Source organism: Lepidochelys kempii, chromosome 2 (assembly GCF_965140285.1).
Source record: "Lepidochelys kempii isolate rLepKem1 chromosome 2, rLepKem1.hap1, whole genome shotgun sequence".
In the NCBI taxonomy this organism is placed as follows: Eukaryota; Metazoa; Chordata; order Testudines; family Cheloniidae; genus Lepidochelys; species Lepidochelys kempii.
In genome coordinates, this window is record NC_136381.1 from 237904912 (window position 1) to 237917141 (window position 12230).

Here is a 12230-nt window from a genome sequence, read left to right on the forward strand (position 1 = left end):
AGGCTCACTTGAAATAATATACAAAGATTAAGGTTAATGGCATTGTCATTTTGAGGCATAACTGTGTTGTACTATGCCCACGTTATAGCTTATTTTTTGAAAGCAAGGCACTTATTGTTATAGCAATGCAGACATTTTATGCGCACTTTGATTAACATAAAATAAGTTAATATTTTGATAAAAATGGACTTTATTTTATAATTTACATGCCTTTTATAGAAGCAATTGAACATTTTATTTAATACAATGAAAAAGTCTGGGTCTGAGAGTGCATTTTAATTTTTTAACTGACCATAATGTTAAAAGGATCTATTTTCAATATTTGCTTCATAGCTGTGGATCGGATTTTACTGAAAACCAATGCTGTGAGGAATGTCCATTTGACCAAAAAATGTAACAATTTCTCAAAACTGCTGAACTAATGGCACTTTAACAGTCTTTATTTCTGATATATGTGATGACTTTTGAATGATGCAGCTGGTAGTTCCCTGCAGTTTATCCTTTCCTTGGGCAAGGTTTGTTAGGGCCATCGCTGCATTGATCTCCTTCCAGTATGTTTCGTCTTTGCTTGTTCCTTTTCTGTTAGCTGCGCTAGATTCAAGCAACAACAAACATTTACATGTACAGATTACATATCTACCATGACATGTGACCAGGGTACATATTGCACAGAAAAATTCAAATGGCAAAGACAGCCCCTCACTCACCTTTCACACTTGTTGGGTCCATTTTCCAAAGTTTCTGAAAGCAGAGAGAAAATCCTATTATTGTCCATTTTGCGCAGAGTATTTCCCAAAACATACCCCCAAACCCAGCATTAAATTGGCTCCGGTGGAAATAAGACTACTTCTGAAATGGAGATTAGTCTTTGATTAAATTAGTTGTATAGATATCCAATGGGAGAGCCTGAAATACCGTGGACCAGATTCACTCAAGGGTCTTGGCCAGGAGGAACTAGCATAGACCCTGAGCAAGGCACCAGGTGACAAAAAGTCCACTTTGAGAAGCTATGGCCAGGTAAAGACACAGGGGTATCATAACCAGCAAGGCCCCCAAAGTAGGTAGCATGAATGGGGAAGGAGCTGCTCTCTAGGGATGAATTCCTCCTGAGCACAGCGTACCAGGCTTGGGGGTAGATGTAGTTCTCCCAGCTTCACAAAGGTGACTCTGGCCCTGGAAGCTTACTAAAGGTTCTGGTGGGATGAAGCTAGATGTTAAAAAGAATAATCCCGAGGACGTCAGGGATGATAAGAAACATGAAAAAGCAGAACCACAGTCCTGTACGAATCTAAAGGTAAATTTTCTACAAAACAAAATTTCCACTGACAAGACAGTATGTGGTTTTAAATGTGACCCTGACCCAGTTTGTAACTAAACCACAAACAGGGATTTGGAAAGGACACATATTTACAGAAATAACAAACACACATGATCAGTAGCCTTTAGTGATTTTGTTGTATCACAGGCATTTTCTCCTTTGCCCCATCCAGGCGATCCTTTTCAGAAAAATTCTGTGAGGGGAAGGGAAAGTTGCATCAGCATCTAGAACATTATATGTGATTATGCTAAATCCTGCAGTTTCCAGGGTGCGCCAAGTGGCGCATATAGCCCTGTGAAACATCTGCCAGGCAAACCAAGCGTTGGGGGGCAACTTGCCCCATAGCAAATGACACCCTTGCCCACTCAAGAATGACAATTGTTCATTCAAGGAAGTTCTCCACAGTAACAGACATAAGTGGATTTCCAATTAGGCACAGTAGGCACATGCCTAACGGTGCTGGCATCCCCTGTCTGTGTCTGGATTCCAGAGAAGACATATTTGAGAATCAGGCTGATCACTGGTTGCCAGCTACCACGATAATGCCAAGGATGATCTTTTCTTTAAATAGAGCTTCCATCTGAAGGGATCCCAAAACACTTTACAAACTTTACGAGGTAACTGTGCAAACTATATATAAAGAATCACTTCATCCGCCACTGGAATGCAGCCACTTCTGTCATGAAACCCAGCATATGTTTATCAGCACAACACAGCACATAGCTATATTCTATACCAGTTCAGGGTAGGAAGTAAAGAATATGATATCTAGCTGACATTGCAGGAGAAAAGTAAGCTGGCAGGAAATAATTAAACGAGTTAGAATTTGGCTAGTGTGCCAAACTTTAACAAATACCCTCTCCTCTTCCGAAGTGCCATGAATTTCATAAATCTTCCCAAGTGGTCAGGGACCTGAATTTTCTATGTCTTTCCAAGATTAAATGTACAAAAGCACAGTGCCCACTAGCAGTATTTTAGGATATTGCTTCAGTACTGGTCTCAGCAGGGAAAATGTGCGATCTGTACTGAGAGAGGGAGTCACAGAGAGAAGAAGAAACATTTGATTTGGTGGGATGTACTGAATCATCCCAGTATAACAAAAGGCCACCTGCTTAACCCTGTACCTCCCTGTATATTCTTTTCTTCTGATTCATTTATTTTCTTTCATTTTAAGAGGATAGGATGGGGGTGAATATGCCCCACCTTGTAAAAAACCCTGTGTGGGTAGGTGTACAAATAGAAACGGAAAAAATAATCAATGTCACTGCCATAAGAACACACACTCACTCAAGCATCTGTGAGACTTTTACTTTAGGAAAACATTCCTGTGAACAAAAAAATTGCTTGTACAAACATTTGAGGAACATGGCCATGAATGGTGATCAGTATTCCAATTCCACTGTTGATTTCAATGAGTATTTGCAAATCTTTTTTAGGAGTGTTCATCTAGATATAAATGAAAGTGACTTGCCCAAGGTCATATCAAACCAGTACCACAGCCAAAAAATAGACTCTAAGGGCTTGTCTACATGAGAAGTTTAAATTGCACTAATTTTAGCTAGAATACACTCAAATAACTTGCATATATACAACGCAATTCTAGTCCTCACTCACCGACATTTACCATTACATAATGCTATTGTTTTAAATAAAAAATAACTCTTTAACTCAGTCAGGTTTTGTTTTAAAAAACAAATAGATGTACTTAAAATGTTTGTCTCTAAAATTGCACTGTAACAGAAATATCATTGATTATTTTGCAAAGTTCTTGCTAACAATTGATAAAAGAGAAAGATTGTATAATGAACTCCGAAAACCTTTTATTTCCAGGGTTGTGGCCCTTTTTGCTGCCAAAATTCCTTTGCTTCTACTCCTAGTTTCTACTGCACTTCTTGTCTTGCACTTCTATAGTAGCCAAGAATCTCAAACCACTTTACAAAAAGTATTAATTAAGCCTCACAACAACCCACTGAGGTTGGTGGGCACTGTCTCCATTTTATAGATAGGGACAATGCAGCACCGAAAGGCTAATGACGCCGTTCAGCCAGGTGATAAGTGCCTTTACCTCCCCCTGATGTCAAGGGGAATTGAGGGTCTCTAGGATTGCTCAGCACCTTGGAAGATCAAGTCTTTAAAATGACTGGACCAAATTCACAAAGCAAAGCTACATTTTGCTTGTTGTTCACCTCTCGTAATTTGTCCTGCTCCGTCTCTCTGAGTATTGGGCATAATGTCTTTTGACATTCTATGTATCTGAATACCAACTAATCAGAATATTTTAACTGCAAAGGCAACACATTGGTGAAAACAACTTCTGAATGTAAAAAAATACCCACAGGACGCTGTATTTCTGAACAACAAAGGAGATGGGGATCTTGAATGCTGAAAGCCAGAATATACAATGTATTCCTGAAAATGGTGTTGTTTCCTAAGACAGATCCTTTTCAGTCGCAATGGTAAAAATGGCATGACACTGGCACTGAATACTGTCCTTGACAATGGTATTTGCAAGGACTGAATTAATAATGCTAAACATATGAAATCCCATTGACCATACCGAGGTGAGCACTTGGTCATCAGCAATGTACAGAATGAGCATTTTAAACTTGACCTATAACTACTATAAAATAGACTTGAACTGCAGATCCCAAATTTGACCAGTACTTTATTCAGGAGAGCAGGGATACCCCAGATTTACCCTATTTAGTAGCCATGAGCCTAGGAGCTATCTTAATTTGCATAAAGTAGACCTGATTGCAGACATCTTTCTCTAGAGGCCCGGCTCTCCTTTTGGTTCCATCAAGATGGAGCAATACATACTGGGAGCTTTAGCCTCAATGAGCCAAGCTTCTTTACTAAAAATTAATAAAGGCTGCATTGTAGAGGTCTCTAGTCCACATTTGGCTTTGGTATTGTATTTTGGTTACCAACCCTGTGTAGCTTGATAAAGGAACAAGCCAATATCATGTCATGCACTATGTACAGTACTACCAAATTATAGGACCTCCATAGCACTTTACATATGAAAAGCACTGTATAAACAACTATGTCTTGAAGAAGAACTCCAAAGTTCGTCTCTCTCACCAGCAGAAGTTGGTCCCATAAAAGACATTACCTCATCTACCAGGTCTCTCTAATATCCTGGGACCAACACGGCTATAACAACACCGCATATAGAAAAGAAGTACTTGTGGCACATTAGAGACTAACCAATTTATTTGAGCATAAACTTTCGTGAGCTACAGCTTACTTCATCGGATGCATACTGTGGAAAATACAGAAGATGTTTTTATACACACAGACCATGAAAAATTGGGTGTTTATCACTACAAAAGGTTTTCTCTCCCCCCACCCCACTCTCCTGCTGGTAATAGCTTATGTAAAGTGATCACTCTCCTTACAATGTGTATGATAATCAAGGTGGGCCATTTCCAGCACAAATCCAGGTTTTCTCCCCCCCCCACCAAAACCCACTCTCCTGTTGGTAAAAGCTTATCTAAAGTGATCACTCTCCTTACAATGTGTATGATAATCAAGGTGGGCCATTTCCAGCACAAATCCAGATTTTTTTGTGATAAACACCCATTTTTTTCATGGTCTGTGTGTATAAAAACATCTTCTGTATTTTCCACAGTATGCATCCGATGAAGTGAGCTGTAGCTCACGAAAACTTATGCTCAAATAAATTGGTTAGTCTCTAAGGTGCCACAACTCCTCCTTTTCTTTTTGCTAATACAGACTAACACGGCTGTCACTCTGAAACACTGCATATGTAAGGATAAATATATAGCAATAAATACTATATGACAGGCACCTGCAGTCATTATCAACTGCATAACACTGTCTACTGAATTCCAAATATCACATTTTCTAAATGTCCTCTAGTTTCAGCTGCATCCAATATTCTTCTTCTGTGTCCTACTGAAAAGGTACTGGATTAAGTATCAGAGGATGATGCACTTCAGTGAGGGGAGGAGTGATTTCTGTGTACACTTTGGAAAATACTTCAGGGTCCTTGGGGTGAAAGACAATTAAACAGCAACAGTCAGAAATGCCCTTTTATTACGTGTTTGTACTGTGTCTAGTACAGGGGACGCTGGCCTACAACTACCACAACATAAATAATAAATAATTATGACTGTTGTTGTTGTTGTTGTTGTTGTACCTTCCTTTCTGCTGTTCCTTTCTGCTCCCAATTACACAAGCACTCAAGAGGGTTAGATTTTATTGGCCAGAAATGCTTCATTCTGTTCCCACCATGCACCCAAAGAGACCAGCTCGGCTGAATATTTGTTCCCTGTTGTTTATAGCAGGAAGTACCAATAAATCTCCTACCAATGGGATCCTATATACCTTTCCATTAATAGAAGTGTTCAGTATAGAGTAGGCATTAAAACTATAGCATTCAGTGCCAAGATTATAGTTACTGGACAATAATAGCTCCGTAATGCAGTATGGTATTTTTCAGGAGTCACATAATTATCATTATTAATACATCACACATATAGTATATTCTGTTTTTCATATTCAAAGTTCTGTAAAAGTATTAACTCATTAATAATCCTGACAACACACTCGTGAGGTAACTGTTATTATCTTCATTAGAACAGATGGGGAAAATGAGACGCAATGTACTGAAGGTGACACTATTCACTCGAAACTCGTCAACTGCAAAAGAAAAGTTAAAAGTCATATTTTTTCGTGACTATGCCCACCCTGAGCCCTCCTGCCAGTTTTAGTACTTTCATCGGCACAGTTGCCTATTTTAAAAATATTTTTTCTCTCCCTTGCTACTGCATGAAAGACCCACACAAACTGAATAACAGACTGCACAAGAGAAACAGTGAAACTGGCTAGACAGAACAGGCCGTCACATACACTAAGTCAAACTGAGGAAAGAGCAAGGTGTTTTTCCTCCAGTGTCTTTCCATTACATTTATCTTAGCTGTTACTTGTAACGATAACAGGCAAAACTTTTACAGACAGATATGTGGTTTTTGTAAGTTGACGGTGTCCCTTTACATGGCTTGTCCGATGCCCCAGAAGGAATTGGTGTAAAGCCAGGAGAGGAATACAGGGCCATTCCATGCAACTAGGACAGACACCAGCAAACTAAGATCTCCTTATTTTGACATGCTTGCAGCAGTTTCAGTTATTTTAGAAACACTCATAGGCTTGTCCAGTTATTTCAGTCTAGCCTCCAAATATGGAAAGAGGCTGGAATTTAAGAACAAAGCTTTCAATAATATAAATTACAGCTACAGCTTAGTCTTCATTTTGACCTGACAGTATTATTTTTACAGCACACACTTGTGCAATTATGAACAGCTTCACCAAAGTTCCCTCTAGTGAGCAGCTAATGAAAAAACGATCAATTATGCTGCGTCCTGTTAAGGGACGCACATCCCCCTTCCCTCCTATTTTATGAAATTTATAAAAGGATCATGCAGAATTGCAGTATTTGTGTGCCAGACCCTGCTTTTTTGTTATCATTTAGAATATGCAGAGCAAATGGAGCTTACAATTCAAAGGAAAAGGGGTGTGTATGAGAGGGTGGAAGAGAGAAAAAGAGAAGGTTACAGATTACATAGTGAAAACAAACCAACATGGAAATTAAGACACAGGAAGTCACTCTCATGTGACTGAAACATATTTAGAATGTATAGATTCCTTATAAATTTTACATTCTCTATTCCAAAAATAAAGACAACTCTGATCAAAAGGGGCTCTTTGTCCCCAAATCGTGAATACTGTAAAATATTTGCGGGGTTGATAAAAGGCCGTGTATAACTATCTTCATTTTAAAATTGGCAACAGCACTCGACTGTTTCTCTTTCCTCCTCTTGTGCACTGTGTTTTGTTGGTTTGGGAGACCCTGGTTTCACATGTGTTGACCAGCATTTTCAAAACAAGCTAAAGAAAGAAACAGAAGGAGGAAGAGGGATGAAGAATAATAGGAGTCAGTTGAATGAAAAATAAAGTTTACATATGTATGTAAATTAGTGGTGATGTGATATAATTCTCCAGGTTACAGACATATCTTGATTGTATAATGCTTTTCAAACCACAGTTTAAGGGTACATGACTTAAACAGCAGTGTGAGAAAGCAGAGGGGAAAGCTGGGTTAAGTGGAATTAATATTATTATATTAATTTACATCAATATAGCTCCTTTCCTCCCAGTAGATCCCAAAGTAGACCCATAAACCAATCAACATCACTAAAAATCCAGCCACCACTGGAGGACAAAGGTAGCAAGCAATCAGCGTAGAGCATGCTAAGCAACAGAAAGGAGAGACAATTGTAATCATGAACACTGGGCCATTCTCCTACTCTTACAAAGAGTGTCATTTAATATCCACGCAGAGCAGGTAGTCCCTTCTGAAAGACCCGAACTCAGTAAACAGCAGTTCATCTAACTTGAGTGGAGGAAATGTGAGTTGACCCGCCTCTGTGCTCAATCTATGGAGACTAGGTGTTACTGTTCTGTTCCTTAAACCAACAAATATACTTCTTTCTGAAGGACAATTCTGTTCAGCTAATGGGCCATTCTATCAAACAGCTTTATAGAGCATTTATGATCATCTTCTGACCCCAGAAACTGGTGCAGAGTTCTTCAAAAAGCCTTTTCCCTTTGTGCTCCCCTGTTCCATGTCTCGCTGATCTACAGAAGCCCCATGACAGATAAATTATAGAGGGAGGAGGGTAGAATGGAAATCTCACTCTGAATCTGACTGCAGTATATAGCTTTTTTTTCTGCAGTGGAGAAAGTCCAACATCCTCTCCCCCCCCACAATTTCCCCATCATAAGCAACAGAACTGCTCAAGGCAGTTTACAGCCTTGAGAATCTGGCCTGTCTCCACCTGGAATCAGAATTAAATGTTTCTCCCATGGGGAATTTTCTATCTGCTTTGTGGACAGGGTTGATCAAATTTTGAACAGACTGGCTGCCGCTGACAGAGTTATTTGCGTCAGGCCAGGGGAGAAGCACTGGTCGACTTACTGCCAGTTTGCACTGCCAGAAGTGTTGGGGAGTATCAGGCTATGACCTGTGAACTGGACCCACATCCATCCTACCGATATAATCTCCTGAGCACGTACTGGGTTCACACTTGGCAGAAATTTGTCAATACCTTATTTTGTGGAGCTGGAGGAGGAAAGGTGCCAGAAACTCTCAAATGAATGACCTCTAGCCCCATGCTCAGAAGACCAATTCTTTAAATTGATGTTTTCACTGATGATTGCCCTTTCTGTATGCTACAAAAGGTTACTGAGAAGGCTGTGATGAAGTAGCTCCAGCAACACCTTGCCTCGACCCCTTTCAATCTGATTTTAGATCTGGCTACAGTACAGAGCCTGAACTGGTCTTCCTGGCTAATAATCTCTTTCTGTCACTAGACAAAGGATACAGGTACCTGTACTGTCCTTCTTAGATCTGTCAGCTGCTCTCAGATTTATCTTTGGAGCCTGGCAGCAGGAAGAGAGTTGTTTGAATGGCCCCATTACTGCTTTATGCAGAGATTTCAGAAGGTGGAATTGGGACATTTAAATATAGATTTGTATTTATTTATAGGGATTTTTTGCTGAGAGGAGTTGCTTATCTGCTCTGATGGTTCTCTCATATAGGTATCAAAATCTGTCACTTCCCCTCTCTTGATTCAAATGTATATGAGGTCACTGGAAGAGAGTGAGATAGTGTGGGTGCAGTGCCAACAATATGCTGATGACACTGGGTATGGAGGTTATTGCACATAGGCCTTACCAGTTATTCCTATATTTGCCAACTCCAGACTGAATAACTGCAATGTTCTGTGCATGGGAATACCTCTGTAGACCACTTGAACTTCAGCTAGTGCAAAAGCATTTTATTTAGATTTTTTTTCATTTGGATCATATTATACCTATTCTCCACAGACTGCATAGGCTACTAGTTTGTTTCAGGGTGCAAACCCAGGTGTTGGTATTGATCGATTCTTTAAAGCCCTATATGGTTCGAGTCTTGCCTGTTTCAGAAATCACCTTCTTTTGTGCACCCAACTCACAGTTTGGAACAGTGCTGCTCTGGATTATCATCCCTAGATTTGAATGGCTGGGACAAGGCATTCTCAGTGAAACCTTCACTTCTGGAATTTGCTTCTGGCTCTGGAACATCAGACCCAAGTGTGTTAACCTTCAGGGATTGGTACAAGGCCTATCTACTCACTCAAGTCACTGGAGACACAAGAGCTTGAAGTTTTCCTCTGTGGAGTTTATAACAGAGAATGGGAAGCGTTGATCTTGGTGGAGAGTTGTCAGCAAATGGAGGATTGTGTTATGTTCTTTTGGGGCCTGATCCAAAATTCACTGAAGTCAACGGGAATCTTTCTTCATTGACATCCTTAGGCTTTGGATCAGGCCCTTCCTTTGTAATTAATAATGTTGCATATGAAGGGACTACAAAATATCTTGTATTGACTGGAGGAATGGACCAGATGATCAAATAGGGCTTTTCCACCTTGAACTGTTATGATTTATAATGTAAACTAAGAAAACTTCATTTGTCAAGCAGTGGGGAGGGGAATAGGAGAGCTAAAGGAGGGAAAGAAAAGAGGAGAATGGAGAAGAGAAGGAAAAAAGGTAAAGGAGATTTTAAAAGGGGGAGTGGGGAGAGAGTGAGAGTACATGAGGAGAAAGGGAGTAAGAGGTAAGAAGAGAGGATATTTTCTGTATGTATTTCTTTATTTTTAATATTAAAATATCCCCTTCCCAGCCAAGATCCTCAGACAGGCATGTTCAGATTTTCACTCTATTTGAAAAGTATAACTAGGAGTTCTTAAAGATTAAAACAAGGCTTTTAAAATAAAAAAAGTTAAAGTTAAATGCAGCCAGGGTAAGCTCTCTTATACTGCATGGCAAGCCCCAATTGTTTTTCATTAAAAGTGAGGGATAAAGGAGTGGGTTTCAAAGTCATTTTTCAACACTGTGTTGACACTATGGCAGTAAAATCAGATTTTGTTATGCTAGTTGGCTGTGGGTTTGGGAGCAGACCCTACACGCACGGTATAATATTATGATATAAATGCATACACACAGGATGTTTTCAGACTCCTGCCACAGAATTCACAAAAATGTTGCACAGAACTCCAGGGACTCTGCTCATAACCATTCCCCTGAGCTGTCCAGTTCCCCCACACCCCAGTCAGCGCTCCCCAACAACAACAAAACATATTTATACAAGGTACAAAAGTCATTTAAGCTGCAAGATGCCCTATTGTCAGGCCATACATCTGAATTTCTAACCCAATGCCAGAACTGATTCCAGGGAGTACTTATCCAGCATTACAGAGTGAAACATGCAAGTCAGAAGAGGGAAAGGACTTAATTGTTTCTCTCTCTCTTGCATACACCTGATTGAGGAAAAGGTAAAGAAGTACTTGACAAACTGACATGACCTTTCTAAATATAAATCCACAACAAAATGTTCATTTCAAAGCACAATGGGATGTCAGCAATAGTTTTTACAGCTAAATGTTCAAAAGAGTCACCTAAGTTGTGCCTAGACATTTATATTACCTATGCAATCACACAGGAAAGGCTTAAAACAAGGCTTCAATGGTGCATAAGCATTGCAGGGGCGAATTTCACCTATATACAGAGAACCTTCATATGCACACATTGACCCACCTGTCACAGCGCTTTTGAACCAGCCTCAAGAGGGGAAAGAGCTTAATAGGGCCCCCAACAACTTGTTTCAGATCAGAGAAGGGCAAACAACAGATTTCTCAATTCAGTGGGAGTTCCAAAACACAAGGAATAATTGTTTTGAGTTGACCTGAAAGGAAATGTTTTTGAAATTTCTGGTGAACCAAAAAGTTGGAAAAAAATCTGTTTGGGGCTGAACTAAATGGTTCATTTGGCCCAAAACAAAACGTTTCAGTTTGACAGAAATTAATACACGAAAAGTCATTTTGAATAAAAAAAAATCAAAATGCTTCATTGCATACATTTCACAACAAAATGTTTCAATTTTTTCAGAATTTTGTTTTCTTTTGATTTTAGCAGAGACAATCTGGCAAATTCAAGGGAGTAGTTTGGTGCCTTAGTCCCCCGGGAATCTAGCCCAGAGTTCGTGTGTGACACTAGGCAAGTCACTTAAACCAACATCTCACAGGGGGTCACTGATTGTGTGTTCCTCATTTTCTGAGCACCTTACTTGGGACCCTGGGGTCTGATTTACAGAAGTGCTGAGCACTCACAGCTGCAACTAAAGTCAACGGGAGCTGTGATTTGAGCACATAAAATGCTATATAATACTAAGTACCTTGAAAAATCAGGTCCTGGGCATCCCAAACTGGACACCCAATATTAGGGGATCTCTCTATGCCTCAGATCCTCATCTGTAAAATGGAGATAATACCACGCCCATTGTCTCACAGGGATGTGCTGAAAATAAATTCATTAATGTTTGTGAAGCACTCAGATACTATAGCGATAGGTGCCATAGAAAACCCCTGAGGAAACCAACAATTCTGTTTGAGTAGCATGCAATAAATAAGGCCTATGGCCACTCATGATGAGGAGAAACAAAATATTGAACAGCTCTTCATTAAGTGAGCACCATCCATCTTATGCACCAAATGAGGCAGGGGTCTTGTGGAAAAAACGGTATGGCCCAGTCTCCTCCCATCCCAACTCCCAGTCCCAGTTTCCACACACACATCCAGGCTCCTTGACCCAATCTACTCCTCTCCCCTTCCCTTGTCTGGGTCTCGGCGAGACAGTCTCTCTGCTCTCAGTTCAGGTGCCTGTACCCCAACCCAACACAGCCCACAGCAGCCTAGAGATGCAACTGCAGGAAAAGTCCTGCTCCGTCCCAGTGTGCACAGAATCTTTGGAGTATTTAGCTTCTAAAATCCAAGCAGTCTCTACTTAG

General features: G+C 40.1%; 1 protein-coding gene across 1 annotated transcript in view; it reads right to left on the reverse strand.

Annotated features, from left to right (window-relative positions):
* Positions 1–261: 261 nt before the first annotated feature.
* MKX (mohawk homeobox) overlaps positions 262–12230 on the reverse strand; it is a 58054-nt gene continuing 46085 nt past the window's right edge. Inside the window, exons 6-7 of the mRNA XM_073329577.1 lie at positions 708–741; positions 262–591 (exon numbers count right to left, since the gene is read on the reverse strand). Coding sequence (XP_073185678.1) covers positions 405–591; positions 708–741 — 221 coding nt within the window. The 3' untranslated portion in view covers positions 262–404. The remainder of the gene's footprint in view (positions 592–707; positions 742–12230) is intronic.